This window comes from Mastigoproctus giganteus, chromosome 6 (genome assembly GCF_048544385.1).
Source record: "Mastigoproctus giganteus isolate SK-2022 chromosome 6, ASM4854438v1, whole genome shotgun sequence".
Classification (NCBI taxonomy): Eukaryota; Metazoa; Arthropoda; class Arachnida; order Uropygi; family Thelyphonidae; genus Mastigoproctus; species Mastigoproctus giganteus.
The window spans coordinates 21364820-21386485 of NC_143580.1; the positions used below are offsets into that span (position 1 = coordinate 21364820).

At 33.6% G+C, this 21666-nt stretch overlaps 1 protein-coding gene across 1 annotated transcript in view; it reads right to left on the bottom strand.

Annotated features, from left to right (window-relative positions):
- Positions 1-4371: 4371 nt before the first annotated feature.
- Positions 4372-21666, bottom strand: part of STUB1 (STIP1 homology and U-box containing protein 1) — a 79218-nt gene continuing 61923 nt past the window's right edge. Inside the window, exons 6-7 of the mRNA XM_090375009.1 lie at positions 9993-10109; positions 4372-4914 (exon numbers count right to left, since the gene is read on the bottom strand). Of these exons, the coding sequence (XP_090231135.1) occupies positions 4789-4914; positions 9993-10109 (243 nt within the window). The 3' untranslated portion in view covers positions 4372-4788. The remainder of the gene's footprint in view (positions 4915-9992; positions 10110-21666) is intronic.

Here is a 21666-nt window from a genome sequence, read left to right on the forward strand (position 1 = left end):
GCTGGACAGTTTAACAGAACACAAAACACTGAAAGTTGCAGAGTGATGAAAAATGCTGGGGCTCCTAACAGCTACAAGTTGATCTGTAATAGTACCACAGAAAATATTAGGCACAGCAAAGGCTGATTATAAGAAATTAGTGATGCTAAGAGAACAAAGAATAGAAAAAAGGAATGTTTCATGTATGTGAATATAAAGAAAAGATATCAGATCGGACCCTTCCATAACAAATGTGGGAAAGTCTTAAGACAACCAGCTGACGTTGCCAATGAACTAAAAGGTATCTTTCATTGATATATACAGATGAAAGACCATTGTTAGGAGAGGTTGAGCAGTATGAAATAAATGATATTGAAAGTACAGATTTATTAGAAAAACTTTCAAACGTAAAAGTAAGGCTCCTGAAGTTGATGGCATATACCCAGTAATTTTTTTGGGTGGGAGGCAAGAAAGTGCATTGAATCATTAAGGTTAATAATGAGGGCATCGATGTACTCAGGAGAAATGCTAATGTATTGCAATACATAAAGACAATTTTAAGAGTGAGGTGGGCAACTACAGACCAGTCAGTCTAACTTCACTGGTAGGGGAAAATCATGGAGGCAATAGTGAAGAGGACAATACAGGGAAACGTAGACAGAAATGTAATGCTGAAGGAAACAATACAGTTTTGTAATAGGAAAACCATGTTTAACTGGATAATATTTTGACAGTCACTCAAACTGTATATAGGAAATAATTTCAACACTGTTTGCATTTTAGCAAAGAATTTAATTCAGTCCTGCATGAAAGGTTACTGTATAAGCTGGAACATGGGATCAGCTAAGACGATTAGCTGGATCACAGGGTTGCTGCAGATCAAGAAGTTGTGATTAATGGTTACTCTTCAGATTGGGCTAACATCAAAAGTGGGGCACCCCAAGAATCATTACTGAAACCACTGTTGTTTCTGATTTTCTTACCATAACGTTGACAAAGGGATATATAGTAATGTCAAGATTACAAGTGTGGTTAACCATCAGCATGATCACAAAGCAGTACTCTTTCTGGTTGGCTTCAATAGGCTTCAAGAGTGGTCAGAAAAGTGGTACTATGTTTTTAATACAACAAAATGCAAGATTTTTACACTTAGGGAATAGCAACCCAAAAATAAGTTTGGAATTAAATTAAAAAGGAAGAGGGGATTTGGGGATAATGATATGTACAGACACCAAGTTCTACAAACAGTATTAACAAGCAGCAAGGAAAGGTCTGTGTGGTGTTTATTGATGATTTAGTGAGCATTTGCTTGGTAGGGAAATCATGATTCTGCCACATAAGGCAATCATAAGACCACACTTGGAATATGATGTCTAAGTATGGATTTTACACCTAAAAAAAAATTAAGCTTCCTTGAAAGGGTCTAAACACTGGCAACCAGCCTGATGAGAAGGATATCCATATGTGGGCTACACAGCTTAGTAACTAGGCACCTTAGAGGAGATCTTTTTCTATAATGAGAGGGGACAGTAAAATGAATGAAGGTGAAATGTTCATTATAAAGGATTTCAGAACTAGAGAATTATGTGGAAAGAAGTTTAAATTGGATTATAGGAAGTTTTCTTTTAGCCAATAAATTGTTAATTACTGAAATAAGTTACCACTGTTGTTTCTGATTTTCTTAAATGGAAGGGATAAAGAGTGTAATATCAAGACTGGGAGAGTGAATAATGATCAGCACCAAGAAGCACCCCTTCAGGAAGACTTGGATAGACTTCAAGGATGGTCAGAAAAGAAAGTAGCAGCTGTTTTAATGCAACAAAAAGCAACGTCTTAGACAGCTTAGGGAAATTCAAGCTGTTTTTTTGTGCCTGGTGTTTCCTTGCACCATATGGCTGATACCGAACTGCCATTATAATTTCTTCCCCCCCCCAACTGTGCAGTGAAACAAATGACAAACTCTCAGGAGCAGAGTGCCTAAGACTCAGTGTTCAACAGCAAAATCACTTTTTTCAAAAAAAAAAAATTATTAAATTCTGCCAGGATGTATAAACATGATGTTTTTACAGTGCTCATAATAATCTAAACAAAAAAATCTCTCTTTGATGATAACTATTTATAGATGGTCACACTAAGCTTCTTATGATGAGTCATCTTTCTTGAACATCTTGCATGACTATTTATATGCTTTCAAAAAGATTTAAATGTGTGTATTTTTGGATAATTCCAAAATATCCTCAATATATTACTTAAAATATTGGTTGTTTATTCATTTTCATATGGTTACCTCATAGCAGTCTTTATTTAATTAAAAAAAGCCTAAGTTTTAAAGTGCTGACCTTATAATTTGGATATCAGAACTTAATAGCACATTCATAGTAACAGTTAAAAATGCAAAAGGGTGGTTGAAAAGTGGAGGTGAGCTAATATTGCTAGAAGTCTTTTTGACCACACATGTCTGATGAAAGTTAAATGTTGCTGCTGTTGATTAAAGGTGTTTTAAAGTAAACCATATACAGTACTTGTATTTACTCATTTACTATTAAGTTCTGTTAAATAAAAAAATGAAGCTGCATCATGACTTAAGTTTACATGGTTTGGATATCATTAAAACACCAAACTACCAGAATATATTGAAACTATATAATGTTCTTGTTCATTTAAATGGCTTAGGATTTTTTTTTTTTTTTTTTCTTTTTCATGAAAAACAACACTTAGAAACATCTGGCCATGTAAATAATCAGTTAATTTTATATTAAGTTCCCAAATTCATTTTTAATGCAGTGCAATTTAAACGATTCTTCAAATCAAAGTAGCCCTTGCTTGATTTATGGATAATTAAACATTTTTAATGATGACCAAATTACAAGAAATACTTGAAAATAATTACATAAAAAGTTTTTTTATATTTCACGAAAGCCACCACATGCCAAGAAATGTTACAATTTCACTGATTTCATGGCAGTCATACAATGTAGTGCCTAGTTTAATGTAAGCTTTGAAATCTTCATGTAATAGCAAATCAAAGACTGTATGAGATAATTCCATAAAAATGAATATACCCTGTGACATTATAAAATAGAGTGGCCTTCTGTAAGGGTTAACATTAACAATAATGATGTGATGTTGTTTCCAAGACCATATTTTTAGTAAAATCTTACATAATTCAAAATGCATGTGCATAACCAATAATCAAGTATATATAAACATTTAATGATTGCAAATTTTTGCAGATAGCTCCATCTAATTCAAATCTTATTTTTGCAAGCATATTTTTCAACTAGGCATTGTTGCTGTCTGCCATTATAAACAAATTATAAATATGTATATGAGTAAATTGAGAGTAAACAAGGTTGTGTTAGAGTATATCTTCAACACTCTGTAAAGTATATCTTCTGATTTACAATTTGGTCATTTTGACAATGAACCATTTAAAATTGCATTTACAATTTCATTTTTAATATTTATAAACAAAAATAAGGTGGAGGAATAACTTAAGTCCTCAATACATACTCTTACTAATGTAAAAGAATATAAATGTGTACTTATTTACATAATAGCATTTACCAGTATACCCTGGTTTTGGATTTACAATTATATATCACTAAAAGGAAACCAAGCCTGCTTAAAGTAACTTACCTACAATTAATTAGTACTAACTTGTATATATACAATTTAATATGCACATACATGCATGCACACACAAAAAGCCTTTTTTTAAAGATGTATATGTATTTTTATATTTTTATAAATACTAAATTTTAAATCTTATCAAGAAAAAGAAACCAGATATCTGAAATATATATTGTGTAATTTATTTAACGGTTCAAAATATAACTGCACAAAAAATACTAACATATTTCGAGCCCATATAAACAGAAGTTAAGCAGTGCATACCTATCCTGTACTATTTTATACAGTTATATTCTTAAAAACTGCACAGTGTAAAATAAATATAAATTATCTTTATGCCATGTTCACTCAACAAAGTGTCGTTAAAAAAAAAAAGTTTTGTTCTTGCTTGTTCTAACTAATAAAAAAATAATAATAAAAGTGAAAGACAGCATTATACTTCATAAAATTACCCTGATATTCTAAGAAGATAAAAGTTATCTTACAATTAGTGCCTTTAAAATGTTAAGAGAATTTCAGAAAGCTTTATTTAAAACAAAGGATTTTTTTTTTTTTTTTTTTTTTTTTTGTGGTGGAATAATGGTTAGTATAATAATCATCTTGTAAAACAGTAAGCAAAAGAAGCTCAATTTACAAAATATATATATATATCTTTAAGAATAATTCATTAAGCTAGCAGTCTAAAGGATAATAGGAAGGTTCTATGTAGACAAAATATGATGTTTTTAGAGGAAAAATATAAAATATTTAACCTTACTAATTTTTTGAACTATTCCTACCATAAAGAGGTGTAAGGAAATGCTCATAGTTATTAATCTGGTTGTATGGTGAGCAATCTGTTTAGAAGAATATATTGCTACTTTGCATAAAGTGTGCCTAATTTAAGGCAATAAGAGTGCCAATAAATTACATTCTCCATATCTATACAATACATACACCATGTCTGAATCACCATAAATTCTTCTTTTCGAGACAAAGTCCATTTTGCAATTCTAAGAAACATCATAACAGATTACTACATACTGGTATGACAACAATTTGAATACATCTGTGAGCACCATATTTATGGCAAATTATCTTAAAAAACTGGATGGCACTTTTTTTTGTCATTGAAAGCAGAAATCTTTTGCTATTTTCCATGCTGGGCAAAAAAAATATTTATATAAATGCCATTAATCAATAATCAACTGCCCATTCGTTCTCTGTTAGGAATACATCGACAACTTCTTTCATTGCAAGATTAGGTATTAATTGGTCCTGAATAAGAGGTGTCCTTGTTACTGGGTCAAAATGTCCAACACGCTGTAAAAAAAAAAAAAAAGTTTATATTTTCATTAATGAATACTACACGAAGCAGACTTATCTAACATTTAAAAATTACATATTATAATTAATAAAAATGGAAGTTTTATATTTAAATGAATTCATTAATTACAAGAAATTTTGCCACACATGCCACAAACATTAGATGTGCCACATAATCATTTACTATGCCCAAGAACTTGACAAATTTCAAGTAGAGATACCAATTACCATGTTGGTCATAATTAAAAAGGCTTCAGGACCAGTCATTATACAAATCTCTCCTAAAGCCACATAATGAGGTGAAAATACCCACATCTGCCTTATTAGAGTCATTAATGATTCATTATTTCATTAAATTCAGATAATGCTAACTTTCCAAAACATATATATCAATTGAATTCATAATATCATATTGGGCAGTACTTATTTTTCTGTAAAGCTGTGCTTTCCAAAAAATTAAGTGCTTTATGCTTTATACCATCAAGTGTCAGAAATGAGAAGCATAAAATACAATCACATGCCCACTCTGAATTTTTTTTGTAAAGCTCTCACTCTCTTTTTTTTTTTTTTTTTGCTGCACCTGCTAGAGGGTTACAATCAACTTTTAATAATTATAACCCAAAATCTGATTCCAAATAAGTAATGGAAAAAATGGTGCATTTTAATGACTTCAATATTCTCTTGAAATTGTTTCTATAAAGTGGCTGATTACTGGATTGGTACCTTCTTGCAATGAGAAAAGAACAATATAACTGTAATATAGTTCCCCCCTTCCCAAGAGAGCCAGTAGATACCACAGAGAAGAATGCAAGAAAACAGGCATTATAACAACTCATTAGATAGACATGACTTTGTCTAAAATAAAGTGTTATAAGAGCTGTAGGAGCAGATGGAGTGCCAGAGAAGGTTTGGAATCTATTGGGATATACAGGAATTGAATGGTTGGCGGAATTATTTAATAAAATTATCAGTGAGGGCAAAATTTCAGATGTACAGGATGCAAAATTTTCTTATTCCAATATATAAAAAGGATGATAACTAAAACTGTGTAAAGTGCTGGGGGAATAAAATTAACATACCATGCTATGAAGATATGGAAACCCGGTCTCTGAGCATAGATCAAAGGATAAGGTTCATATGGGAAAACTGATAGGGAAGTACAGAGAATTATAAAGGATTAGCATTTGGTTTTTATCAATCTGGAAAAGGCTTGTGATAGGGTTCCAATAGAAATGTTATAGGGTGTGTTATGAAAGAAGTTGGTATCCTGGGGCTACATAAAAATTATTCAAGGTATGTTAGAAGATGCAAGATGCAAGTTAATAGAGAGGAGTTTTTAGTGAGGATAAGCTTACATTAGTGTTCTGAGCCCTTTTCTCTTTGCAACAATTTTAGATAGATTGAAAGGGAACATTCAGGGGAAAATATCATGGTGTATCATGTTTTTTGATGAATGATTCTGATTGATCAATCAAGAGAGGGGTGTATGGAAGCTTAAAAGATTGGAGGAAGGTATTGGAAATGAATGTGTTCAGGATTATTAAAGCAAAAACAGAATACCTGAAATTCAATATTAGTATTAGTATTAATATTAGTAGTGGCAAATGATGCAAGAAAGCAAACTTATACAGCATCAGTACAAAAAAAAAAAATCCATTTCACCTATCCATTCCCTCCAATAGAATCCAATATTATGGAGCAATAATATTATCCCAAAAACCATACGATTAATATATAATGCAACATTTCAAAGTATCCTACTATATGAATCTGAGATTTGGTCCATAAAGGAAAGGCAAAGGAAGAAATTGCTAGCTGTTAAGATGGATTTTTGGAGACTAGCCCGAAGATCTAAATTAGAAAGAGTTAGGAATGAATGAATAAGAAAAGCAAATAAACATCATTGACAAAATAGAACAAAAAAAGATTAAAAAGATATGAACATGTTATGAGAATGGGGGAAGAGAGACTACCTAAAAAAGCAATGGCATGGATACCCCCTAGAAGGAAAAGGAGAGGAAGTCCTAGAAGCACATGGATGGAGGATGTGAGGATGCTATGGAAAAGAGGAAATTGAAGAATGGAGACTGGGAGGACAGAAACGAGTGGAGAAACAAAATTAAAATATATATACATATATATATATATATAAAAAAAAAAAAAGTTAGGTAGAGGATAACCGTTGATACAACGGAGAAATCCAAGAAGAAGAAGGTTAGTTAAAATGATCTTCCCTCAGTTTGCTAGCTGTCAAGATGAACTATGTTGTGTGTCCTACAGAATGCCATTTTTATCTAAATGTCTATAGATTTCACTCTTGTTCACTGCCCCTAAGATTTTCCCTACCACTGAAATCAGATTAGCCAATCTGTAGTTACCAAATTTACTCTTCGAACTGTCTTTATGCATTGATGCTACATTGGCACTTCTCCAATCTAAACGAATCTCTCTTGAGTCCAATGATGCCCTCATAATTAACATCAATGATTCAATCTATTCTCTGGCTTCCTCCCTCAAAATTACTGGGTATATGCCATCATCTGTAGGAGTCTTATTTGCCCTTAGACTAGAATTTTTTTCTAATAGACAGCCATTTGTAATTTCCAAATCACTAATTTTATATGACTTAGCCTCACTCACATAGCCTCTCCTTGGCATGATGAAGGGCCTTTCATCAGTAAAGACCAATGCAAAGTATTTATTCAATTCATCAGCAACATCAGCTGGATTATCTAAGACTTTCCCACACCCAGTACACAAGGGTCTGATCTGTCACATACATGAAAAACTCCTTGTCCCCATTCTTTGCTCTCTTAGCCAGTGCTTTCTCATGCTCATCCTTGGCCTCGCTAACCTTATATGTGATACTAGTACAGATCAACTTGTATCTGTGGTAGGCTTCAGAAATTTTCATCACTCTGTAACTTTTCCATGTTCTCTGATTGTCAGCCCCATATTCATCCATCTCAGCATCCCCCTTGTGCTATATTTTCTTAATGGTATTATACATGTGTGTCTTCTGTGATTATTGCTTTTAAGTAATCCATAATTCTAATGTATTCGTTCTCCCTCTGCAATCCATCTATATGATAGGTGTCATAAACTGCCATAGTCTCCTTTTCTGAAATCAAAACCTGCACCTTTACCTTTGTCGTAAAGGCATGTGTTTTAATTTCACTAAATGGCACTGAATGAGCTGGTTAAATGAGAAGTAGCTTTGTTATTTCTAAAATAACAGACATCTCTCAACAAGGCCAGAACTTCTAAGCTTCAATACAAGTTGCTAAAGGAAGTTCATTAAAAGCCAGAAGTTTAGACGAGCTTTGCTGGAGAGTGAAAAATCAACATAATTACATGAATTTAAACAATCTACCTCTTCAGTTGTTTAAGCCTGGAAAAGCCATAGGTGAGCATATTATAATATTCAAACCACTAGCAGAAAGAAAGAGAGGCATTAGCTTTCTGGTAATCCAGAAATTGTACTACAATATCAGTTTATTGTTGTGTGCTTGAAAAACATATAATATATTAGTAATAATATACAGTTAAATCCTATAACTGCAAATACTGTTTTAATAAAAATATTTCTGGCTCCTAGATAACTTCCCAACTTATTAATGCTTTGCAGTCTTGTTTGAATGAAATATTTCCATTGAAATAAAAAATTCAGCAGATCAAAATTATTTTCAAGGCACATACAGAAAAGTTCACAAAAAATAAAAAAAATATATAAAATTCATGAATGGTTAATGCAAGATTAAATAAACACCAGTTTGGTTTGTATGTTGAATGCATCTCACATCACTGTAAATATGGCTGAAAGAGGAATAAACAAACACAAATAGCATTTGTCTAAAAACAATTAGTAGTCCTGAAAGTTGTCGCAAACAATTCAATGAATCCTTGTATTGCTCACATTAATGATTCAATGAAAATAGTTTGTTTCACTCATTCTCAAATTTCCCACTTATCTTTCAATCAGCTAAATAATTATTTTTGCTAATTGGCACATATGTGTGAAATATAAACTCAATTTAAACTACTAAGTTTTCTGTTTATACTCTGAAATGGCCATACTATAAGTAAGATGAATTTGCAAATACAGCAGATTCTCGATTTACTGGGATTTGATTAACTGGGAAGCAGATTAACCTGGACACGTCAAGATTCCAAAGTAAAAAAATATATATCCACCGGAAATCATAAAATTCAAGTAATTAATAGAATAGGTATAAACAGATGTTTTGCAAGTTGTAAATAAGCGACAAGAAAGGGGGTTATAAGTTGTGATTGGGAGATAAATGTACCTATTATCCCTCAACCCCCGCTGTCTTATTGCTCAACTACCTGCTGCTCAAAAAAACAATAGAAAGAGAATGAATGTTTAGTTTGTTTTAGTGTGTCGCGTGGATTGTGTTCCGTCATACTGCAAAAAGAAAAATTTTGTTTCGTTATTTGTCAGAAGCATCAACATTTTTTATAGTAAATATTTTTTTTTGTTTAAAAATCGCAAAAATGATGGGTAAACATAAAACAGTTGTGCTTTCAATTGAACGAAAACTTGAAATTATTCAAAAGTTTGAAAACAGTGCATTCATTAAATCATTAATAAACCATTATAATGTTGGTGACCAAACCATATGCAACATTGTAAAAAATAAAGGGAAGCTATTAGATTTAAAATCAACGTCAGAAAAAAATAAAGGAAGGCATCTATTGTACACGCGAGTAGTGCATGGTAAGTTTTTTATCTATTGCCATATTTTTCAGGTATATTGCTGAACATTTTTTGATATTTTTGGATTAACCAGGAAATCGATTATCCGTGATTTTATTTTGACCATCTATCCCAGAAAATCAAGAGCCTACTGTATAGAGATTTACAAGAATTACTATATTTTGTAGAAACATGTAGATTTGAATATGCCATGTGTAAATCTGTACTTTGCACACCTACCACTTGACTATTCATGCCTGTGATTTATGACTTATCTTTCTGCCTTAATCATAAAACAATCTTAAAACTTTATGTTAAAGTTAGCACGCATGCTATAATTTCAGTATCTGATACTCACCTGTAAATGTTCTTCTATATCTTTCCTGTCATATGTTATGCCACTTGGTGTAATAACAGGCTCACGCATTACCTCAAAACTGATTTTTCCACATAAGTAATCTGGTACATCTCGCTTCTGAAATAAAATGAGATAATCCATTAAATAAATTTTATTTAAACTTTGGTGAACACAAATCATCTGAGTCACTAAGTGAAGCTGCCAAATAGTAACAGTATAGAAAAATCAAACAAAATCCTACACGAGTATTCCATAAGTAATTAAATTTCATTTAAAAAAAAAAGAACAAGGAGTTTCAATATCAATAGTAATTAATAAACAAATTAATCTGATTACAATTATATATTCTAAAGTAAATTGACAAATGCAAAAACTGAAATTTATTTGGCAAACAGTTTAAATATAAAATTAGATCTAACTTTAATATAATTTAAATACAATATCCGATACTAACCTGTATCGGATATTGTATTAACCTGTATTCATCTATACATTATGCCACTCGATGAATTAACAAGTTTATACATTATCTTAAAACTGATTTTTATTTGACTAGTATATCGGACAACAGGAGTTCTATGTTTAGTTTTAATATTTTGGTTTTGATTTAACACAATATGTTAAGTTTTTGAGATAATTTTCTTCCTTTTAATTTGCTTACATAGTTATTCAAAATGAATTAATTTGAATAACACTGATTAAACAACATGAATTTTATTCTGCACAAAGTATTAAGAATAAATAGGTTAAACTCTCACACAACAAAACTAAATAACTGGCAACAATTCTGGATTCCATAATGAATTCTGTCATCAGTTCTAACTGGGAAAGATTTTCAAAAATGGCAGTGGATGCTATCATCTTCATTTTAAATATGCCATTGTATTTCTTTGGAATCTTACTGAAAGCATTATTAAATAAGATTTAGCTTTACATCACACACAAAAAGAAAAATATAAATATGGATTTTGCACAATTTGCATCGAAACATACCAAGTGTGTGGTATTACACTTAGGGTGGTAGAAAATGAAAAAGATCTGGGAGTAATTGTGTAGTCAGATATGAAGTTTTCTGAGCAATGGAGACAGGCTGCCAGAGCAGGTCATGGGGTATTGTCAATGATATACATAGGAATTTTGCTAGTAGGGAAAAGGAGGTGATTATCCCTTTGTATAAGGCAATATTCGGGCCACGCCTTGAGTACTGCGTACAGGTCTGGAGGAATGGGTTGAGCATGCTGAATTCTAAAGGGATTCTTCCGCTTGCTCAGATTACAAACCTGATGGGGCATAAATTCAAATTGAGGAAAGACAGTTGTAGAATAGATGTGCGGAAATTTGCCTTTAGCCAGTGGAGGGTTAATAGCTGGAACAAACCTCTATCTGTCATTATGGAAGTTGATAGTTTAAATAAATTCAAGGAGGAACTGGACAAACTTTTAGAGGGAAAAGGTGTGTGAAAAAAAGAGGGAATAGATGTGTGAAATTGGTGGGATTTTTTTTTTTTTTTTTTTTTTTTTTTGGCTGATGCTACATAAGTTCATCCGCTTGCTTTCTTGCATCACATGACTCCATTACTATTACTATTAACTAGAACAATGAATAATGAAATTTCAAGCAGAAATTTACATTTTTAAATAATTCTTTAAAAAATTCCAAATTTAATAGTGACACTAAGGTTTCACTGTTAAAATTTGGAATTAAAAAAAGATGGGAGAAAAACTGTTATGATGGTGAGCAAAAAGATATATCAAGGTTAAAAAAAAAGTCTCTGATATAAATATGGCGAGTTGTCAGCTATGGTATTCTGACTTCCTATACATATTTAACATCAGTAAGGAGAGTTCTGGGTATAAAATAAACTTCCTTTATATTGCTTTCAAAGGGGCCGGCCTGAAAAAGTTATAAGCAGACCCCACTCCTTTTTATTTTCTCTTTTTTCAGTGTTTATAAAGAAATAGTTTTTTTTAAAAGTTGAAAGACTGCATGCTTAATGTATTATGCTTGTGTTTTTGGCACTACCTTATTTTTGCTTAAAAAGAATAAAAGTTTTTAAAAAGATTTTATTAAATTAAACTAAATATATCTTGAGTATGATATATGATATATAATGCATGATCTTCACAGGATTGACCATGACTAGAATTTTACAAGTTTAATAAGATGCTCCTTACTTGTGACTTACATATTTTTTTAATGTAAATATTAAACTGTAACTTTTTTTAAATGCTTAGCTAAAAATATGTATAAACATGATAAATTCATTATTAACATAATAATAATGCTGTTATTAATGAGAGATGCCATATTGAAAACACACACACACACACTAATTCCTATACTAGAAAGTAAAGTGAGTGAGTAATATTGAATTAAAAAAAAATTTTGCTGGGGAGTCTGTTGTAAAGTGCAGCCTGTCAACTTCAAAGGTTTGAGTTAAATATTAAATAAATTTCCCCTGCGTTTTGGGAATGATTCCTAGAATTTAGTCTCTATCATCCCTTTAATAAAGCCAAAAATCAATCAAGAGGGGAAGGCTATATCTGAATTTATTTGTTCTTGGGATATTAAAAAAAAAAAAAACAATTTAGCAGAAAAGCATTTAAATGGAAGTGCTATAGTCATTAAAAAATGCATGATCTTCACAGGATTGACCATGACTAGAATTTTACAAGTTTAATAAGATGCTCCTTACTTGTGACTTACATATTTTTTTAATGTAAATATTAAACTGTAACTTTTTTTAAATGCTTAGCTAAATACAAAAATAAGCTAACCTGTGTGAGAGAATATTATTTACAGTAAGGTTTATATTCAGTGGGGCATAGAGGGGAACAGGTATTGTGTGTGTTATCAGACACTCAGTTTAAAACACTGATGGATCCAATATCTTTCTATTACAGAAGATTTAGGAGAAGTCTGGTTGGCCTGCCTCCCTAAAATCCACTCATGCACACCTTCTCACCGGTAAGCCCTGTTACATCACTTAGGTGGCAACGAACGTGTAGAGTGGTTCTCTTCAAGATGCCTGGTCAGCGTGAAGAAGAAAAGACCAAACCCTCCAGCATATGACAGCATGACGAAACAAATGGCCCTCAATCCCCAGCAGCTTTCACTCCCCCTCTTACAGCAGCAAGAGGATCAGAGTGGAAGCAGAGGGTGCTAAGCATCTCTGGGCACGACCAGGCTGCCATGCACGGAAACTGAACTTGGCCTGTTATAACGTAAGATCACTCATTGGTGAAGACAGGATATAGAGCTGGAAAAGAATTAGAAAATGTGAATTGGAATATCATCGGTTTGGCTGAAACAAGAAGAAGAAATGAATCACTTATAAATTTATCAAGTGGAAATCTGCTGTACACGAATGGAAACAGTGAAAGGAGTGAAGGTGGAGTTGGGTTTCTGGTCCATAAAGATTTAAAAAACAACATTTTGGAATTCAAAAGTACATCGCCAAGGGTGTCAAGACTAATACTCAAGATTTCTAAGAGGTACAAGCTAAAGATTATAATGATTTATGCACCAACATCGAGCCATGATGATGAAGAGGTTGAAGAAATGTACACTTTGAGAATTGAGTGTCTTCTAGATGAACAGAAAACCCACTACACTATTATTATGGGGGACTTCAATGCTAAGGTTGGAAAAAGACAAAACAGCGCAGAAAGGAGAACTATAGGAAATTTTGGAATTGGTGAAAGAAATGAAAGAGGTGAAAGACTTGTGGAATTTGCAGAATCTCAAGGATTGTCAGTAATGAATACTTTTTTTTTTTTCAAGAAAAGAGTGAACAGAGAGTGGACATGGAAGAGTCCAAATGGATTAACAACTAATGAAATCGACTTCATCCTCACTAACAGAAGATATATCGTGAATGATGTTACCATCCTGAATAAGGTAAATGTTGGAAGTGATCGCAGAATGGTAAGATGTACACTTGATATAGATGTAGGAAAGGAAAGGAAAAAAACTGACTCGAGTAAATAATACGAAGGTCTCTGAGATAACAGAAGAGGAGAAAAAGCAGTATGTACTGGAACTTAAGAACAAGTTTGAGCTTCTGCAGACTGCTCAGCACCAAGATATCGATGAGGAATATTACAACTTTCTGAAAGTGATAAAGCCCGAGAAACCTATAGGGAAAAAGAAATCCAAAGAAGAAAAAATTAGTCAAGAAACACTTGTTATGATAAACGAAGGCAACAAATGAAGAGCAAGATAAACACTGACATGGAGAAAATTGAGTATACTGAGTTATGCAAAGCCATTAGAAAGAGACTCAGAGAGGACATAAGAAGATTTAATACAAGAAAAGTAGAACAAGCATTAAGGAAAAACAAAGGACTTAAATCAGTAGCCATGAGCAGTAATACAGAAAGACAAATGAACTGAAATTGAAGAATAGCAGAAGACTACTATAAAGAATTATACAAGAAGCGAGGGAATGATGCCAGCAGTGGGAAAGATGGATCGCAAATTAGCAACACATACGACATACCCGATATTCTTCCTGATGAGGTAGAACATGCATTGAAGAAAATGAAGAATCAGAAAGCCCCAGGGGAAGATGAAGTTACTGTAGAGTTGTTCAAATTGGGAGGAAGAGACATAACACAAAAACTGGCAAGACTCTTCACAAAGTGCATTAGAAAAAGTGTGACGCCTAAGCAGTGGAATAATGCAATCATAGTTTAGCTGCATAAGAAAGGAGATAAATCAGAAATTGGAAATTATAGACCAATTAGCTTGTTATCCCACATCTACAAGTTGTTCACAAGGGTCATTACTAACAGATTAGAAAGAATACTTGATGAGAATCAACTGAAAGAGCAAGCTGGCTTTAGGACAGGATTCTCAACAATGGATCACCTTCACGTAATATCACAGCTAATGGAGAAAGCAAATGAACATAAAACACCATTATGCCTGGCATTTGTGGATTGTGAAAAGGCATTTGACTCCATACAACATAAGGCAATGTTTCGGGCACTGGAAAGACAAGACAAGGCATAGATACCCCATATATTTTTAAGAAAATATATGAGAACGCTACCTCCTTTATTAGACTAGATAAAGACAGTAGGAAATTTAAAATCGAGAAAGGAGTTCGACAAGGAGACACAATTTCTCCGAAGCTTTTTACTGCTACTCTTGAGGAAGCTTTCAGTAGATTAGACTGCTTGCAGAAAGGAGTCAATGTGAATGGAGAGTACCTAAACCATTTACGTTTTGCAGATGATACTTTGGTCATAAGCCACGATCCCAAAGAATTAGAGGAAAATCTTAATCAGTTATGCACAGTTAGTAAGGATTTTGGACTAAAGATAAATATGGCTAAAACAAAAGTAATGATTAACAAGTATGCCACAGAAAGGGACATTATGATCGAAGGAGCAGTAATTGAAAAGGTGGAGTCATATACTTATCTGGGACAAGTTATTAGCTGTAATAATGATAAATGGCTGCAAGTCAAGAAAAGAATAAATTTTGGATGGATAGCATTCAGGAAATATAGTCACATACCGAAGAGCAATATCCCAGTTTGTCTGAAACGTAAAATAATGAACCAATGTATACTCCCCACCACGACTTATGGAAGTGAAACTTGGGCACTCAGAAAAAAATTGGAAGAGAAGCTGAGAACTACACAGCGAAGAATGTAATGAATTATATTGGGAATAAGACTGTTAGATAAGAAGAGAAACACATGGATTAGGCAGCATAAAGGACATTCTTATCAAAACTAAAGAACTAAAATGGTCTTGGGCAGGACACATAGCTCGAAGACATGATGACAGATGGACTAAGAAAATAACAGAATGGTACCCAAGCAGAGCTAGAAGAAAACCTGGAAGACAATGGCAGAGATGGATAGATGAAATTCATGAGTTTTGGGGTAGTAAATGGATGGCCATTGCACAAAACAGAACGAACTGGAAAGTTGCTGGAGAGGCCTTCATCCTGCAGTGGATTGAAAATGGCTGATGATGATGATTACATTCAGTGAAATATACTATTTATAATTAAACAAAGACATGTTTACACAAAGATATAATATTTGTATAATTACACTAATAATTATATAAATATAGTAGTTAGAAATGTTAATGCTGGGTTTTGGTGCCCAAAAATCATTGCTGGCAATAGCTATTAATTCAAAGAAGTTGTTGTTGTTATTTGGTTTTTAGGAGCATTAGCAACTAAGGCCATATTGCTCTGGGATATGCGGTGGTCATTCCCTGAATGACCTTTCCGCATCCTCCGTATTTGGTGGTGACGGGCTCGAACCCCGGTCTAATCAAGAAGCGTGTGCTACGCACTGCTGCTCCTTCCCACCTGGCTACGGAGGCGCCCTTATTCAAAGAAGTATCTTCTGAAATTGGGTGGTGACATTTGCATAGCATAACCAGCTGCCTAGTATATCTAGCTCCATGTTTTTGTGTTATTTGCAGAATTTCATAAACACAAACCGACATTCTTTAACTATTACAGTATGTCTCCCTTTGATGTACAGTAATACCCCGAAGTTACGCGATAGATGGGTCCAACGAAAAACGCTTAAGTTGAATTCGCGTAAGTCGGGGTACAACTTTGCATATAAATACATATAAATTTTGTTTAATTTGGGACCAAGGACTAACAAAAACACTAGTTTAGAAGAAAAATATTTAATAAAATTGCAGTTATTTATACATATTAATACAAAATATGTATTGAAAAAATAAATGAGTTATGTAAAAAAGTTATTTCGATGTCGATGGCTTCATAAAATCTAACAAATTCGTCTGATGACACAGCGCGATTTCTTTTTTTTCACGCAGAATTTCTTCGTAGCAAGCTAATAATTTTTTTATTCCTTGCTTTGTAGCTATAATGCGTTCTTCGTTGGAGTCTGTGTTCTAAAATTTAAGCCCTTTTCAATTGAGCTGAGACCTTCTGTCAACCTTGCAATTGTCATGTGCTTTTCTGGTGGAACTGGGTCTGAAGTGTCGGATACTTCAGTGACGTTTTGCTCACGCATCCCTATGAGCTCATTCATTGTCAGCTCCTGACTATGTGAATCCAACAGCTCGTTGACATCATCACCATTGACTTCCAAATCTAATTGGCTGGCAAGATTAACAACTTCTTCTATCACATGAGCGACATGATCAGTTTCTGGCGTTGTTTTCGTCTCATTTTTGAAAAAAAAATGGACAAAGTTTCTTCCAGACACCATTCAATGATTCTTACAGCATCTAAAACATTGAATTATTTCCAAAAGTCTTTAACAGATATCTCACTATTTTGTCATAGCTTCATCCAGACGTGCAAACGAACGCCTCGTGTAGTAAGCCTTGAATGTTTTGATGACTACCTGGTCCATCGGTTGAAGCAAGCTGGTTGTGTTTGGAGGCAAAACACAACTTTCACACGTGGGTCGAAATTAATTAGGGTGGCAGGAGGGTGACCGGGTGCATTGTCAATAAGAAGCATCACTTTAAATGGAATCTGTTTAGACTTGCAATAACGTTCGACTTTGGGTATGAAGTGGTGACCAAACCAGTCCTCAAAAAAGGAAGCTGTCACCCAAGCTTTATGATTTGACTTACAAATCACTGGTAAGCTAATTTTAGATATATACCAAACGAAAAAATCAAGAAACGTGTAACTCCGAGTTCACGTAAGTCGGGGTATTACTGTACTTCACTATGCTCCAATACTCATTCAAAGAGCTCACTGATCTCAGGTTTGTGAATGTAGCCATTTCTTCTTTATCTGCTATTGTTGTTAATGCATTAATTAGTTTTAAAAAGAACTTCCCAAAGTCCAAATTCAGAGGTGCTATGCAGGTAGAAGAAAAAGAAAATCTTCAAAAAAGAAAATCACTATTTGCAATGAAATGGAGTTGCATTCCTCTGATCCTGTAACAAATGTTCAGCGTGCTGAACCCTTGAATGGGATCAGCACGCTGAATTCTGATGAGATCCTTCCACTTGTTCAGATTACGAACCTAAGGGGGCATAAATTCAAATTAAGAAAAGACAGATGTAGATTAGATGTGCGGAAATTTGCCTTTAGCCAGCGGGTGGTTAATTGCTGGAACAAACTTCCATCTGTCGTGGAAGTTGATAGGTTGAATAAATTTAAGGAGGAACTGGACAAGCATTTGGAGGGAGTGGTGTGATTTTTTTTTTTTTTTGGCTGATGCTGCATAAGCTCATACATTTGCTTTCTTGCATCACATGCCACTACTACTATTACTATTACTATAAATGCCTGTGAATTTCAATCCCAACAACTGCAACACTTTCAACGGGTGGTTTCCCCATGCGTTGAAAGTGTTCCAAATCACTGCTTCATCCCCAGTGTAAGTTACAATCTAATGCTAATGCCAATATTGCAGTAGACTTGCAGTGGTTGTCAATAGAAACTTTTTTGGCTGAAACATTTCTAGCCTGAATAACACACTAAGTCAGTTAGGGAATCATATTCTGCCAAATTATTTTGATATTACCTGCATAAAGGAAACCTGGCTTTCTGATCATTTAAATGAGTTAGTTTCACCCTCTTTAGTTGGGTATACATATCATCTAAATTATAGGACCAAAAAAAAAAGAGTGGACAAATATTAACTTTATTAAGGTCACCTATGAAAGCCATTCAATTAGTATTAGTAAATTATGCAAGAAACCAAAATCATAAAGCATCAGCCAAAAAAAAAAACAAACTTCCCACATGTCCATTTCCTCCAATAATTTGTCTAGTTCTTCCTTGAAGTTATTCAAACTACCCACTTCCACAACAACACATGGAAATTTGTTCCAACAATCTACTGTTTGAACCCTCCATCTTTGTCAAATTATAATAATGTTAACTTTAATTTCTGATTAAAAACAACCAAGCCACTTTTAATTCAAAAATTGATATTACAAAGAGAGTTTTTTTTTCTAATTTTTGAACTCCTCTGTTGCTGTTGAGTTTCTTGGTATCTTTCCTTGGAATATGCTGCCCCGTCCTACCCTCTCTACCCTCTCTCTCTCTCTCTCGAGCTATTTGCTGCATGGCTATCATCACATATTCCTCTGAATTCTTTGTCTTACCTTTCTAGAATCTCAAAAATCTTGAAATTGTGGTGAGATGAAGCATTTCTTTTAGGTTTAAATAAAAATTATTTAGGAATAAAGTTAAGGTTGTTATGTATAAAGTCAAAGTGCTATAGCTGTTTTTTGTCTCTGAAAAATCCAAGATTGATTTATTCATGTCCAAATTACATATCTGTAACACAAATAAATGAGCTTTCTCTTTGTCCAGTGTTTCTGGCTATGACCTCGTTCCAAATTATGTAATTAAATTCTCCTTTCTAGATTACCTTACATCAATTTTAATAAGTATCTTAAAGAGAGATATTTTCCTAACTCATGGCTCACCTATGTCTATCCTATTCCTAAAATTAACATTCCCTACCTTCCTAAACTTGAGACCAATTGTAATTTCCTCCTCCTTACTCAAATTACTACAAAGAGCACTACTTCCTCTGCTTGCTATGCAAATTCTCCCTCAAAATTTCTCTCATATTCACTACAGCAAGAAAGGTGCATCCACAGTAACTAACCTGCTTTAAACCTCTATGCTTGCTTCAAATGCTTTTAATCTTAATGAGCAGTTGATGTAATTTTTCTTGACCTTGCATCTGCCTTTGACTGTCAATCCTCACATACTTTGCTCTCCACTAGAGCTTAATTCTTTGGAATTAAAGAGAATATCTTACATTTTATCCTGTCCTCTCTTTTGAATCGAAAAATTGATGATCTGGTTCTAACTAGAATGGTTTCTACGAGAATTCCACAAGGTGGTACCCTCTCAGCTCTACTCTTCTCTGCTTTGAATCCTCCTCTGTTTGCATTCAGTATCCTTTCTAATTGTTTATGCGGAAGATTTAAAAATGTGGTACATTTTCACAAACAGTGATGCCATTAACAATATTAAAATTAATCACTCTCTTTAATGTGTTAATGATTATTTCTCATAGTTTGGACTCAAAATTAATGCTAATAAATTCATTCATAAGTTTATTACAGAAAAATCTGTCCTTTTGCTATTTTCCCTGTTCATTAATGGTCATCCCATCCCATCTGCATCTGTTCACAAAGATTCTGGCTTATTTACTGACCATAAATTTCAGTTTAGGCCTTACCTACAAATGCTTAGAGCTTCCTCACTGAGATGATGTGGCTTATTAAACAAAACTTAGTCCATGTCTCTATAATGCTCTCATAATAAGGAAAATGCATTATGAACTTGCTCTTCATTTCAATACTATATACTTCCAAAGTTTGGTCCACCTCTGCCAACTTAAGCTGATTCAGTCTTTAGAATATCAAATGCTCAAAAGCAAACCTAAAATCTAGATTTTGTTACAAAATGTCTAAGACTCGAACGACCACCAATCTCAAATGAAACCAATCTTTTCCCTACTTGCAAAATTATTTAATATAAAATCTACAATTTTCTTCTCTAATCTATATCTGTGTCCCTCCCTTCAATCAAGAATGGTCTGACATATCCCACCTAGGAACACCATGCAAAAAACCTAAATTAGTTTCGCTGGAAAAGCATATTAAGTTCATTAAAATAATATATCTTGGTCCCTCCCTGCAGTTAATTAATAAATTTCAGATAGATATCTCTTTGTTAAATGAGTCAACCTATGAAAAGGAAGCAATTAAGGTTCCTAACCTCCTTATGGGCTTCTAAATATGATGCAATATTAGCATTAACAAGACACATGATGCACGAAAGCAAGCTTATACAGCATCAGCCTAAAAAAAAAAAAAAAAAAACCCTTCCCATTTCACTGATCCATTCATTCCAAATGTTTGTCTAGTTCTGCTGTAAATTTATTTGGCTATCAACTTCCACAACAACAACAGATGGAAGTTTGTTCCAGCAATCAACTACCCATTGGCTAAAGGCAAACTTCCACACATCTGTTCTACAACTGTCTTTCCTCAATTTGAATCTGTGCCCCCTCAGGTTCTTAATCTGAGCAAGAGGAAGAATCCCATCAACATTGAATTATCTAACTATATTAACTGCCATAAGTTTGTTAAATTATCAAGGATTAAATTATCATTTGCATTTCTGAATTCGCTTGGACAGTAGTACTGTATATATTACAGAAAATTATTTTAGTAAAGTTTTTCACATTTTTTAATCATTTAAGTAGTACAAGTAAACTCTAAAATTTGGCACCCTTGCAAGGTGCCAGACTTCTCCACTTCCTCCCCTAAAATATGCCCACAGGACTACCCCATCCCCAGCTCTGCCTCTGCGGGCAGCAGGACCCATACTGCACAGACAATGCAATGGCCCCAATCCTCACAGCAGACCAAACTTTCTCCGGTATTGCACTACTTTCATCACACAACTTTAAGCTATATTACAAGTTTGAGAGATTTAGTGTACCCCATGGCAGCTCACATTACATAACTTCTTTACAACTGTTTTGTCTGTGTGTTACCACTAGAGACCTCTTGCTATATAAAGAAAAACTAGTTAATCCTGAAGCAGGTTGTCAGAGCAGGCTTGAATTTTAAACAAATGGCCAGTTAACCTTTTGGAGGCCATCTGTTTAAAAGTAATGCAGTATTATGACAACTCGTTTCAAATGAAAGTTTATTCTGCTGTA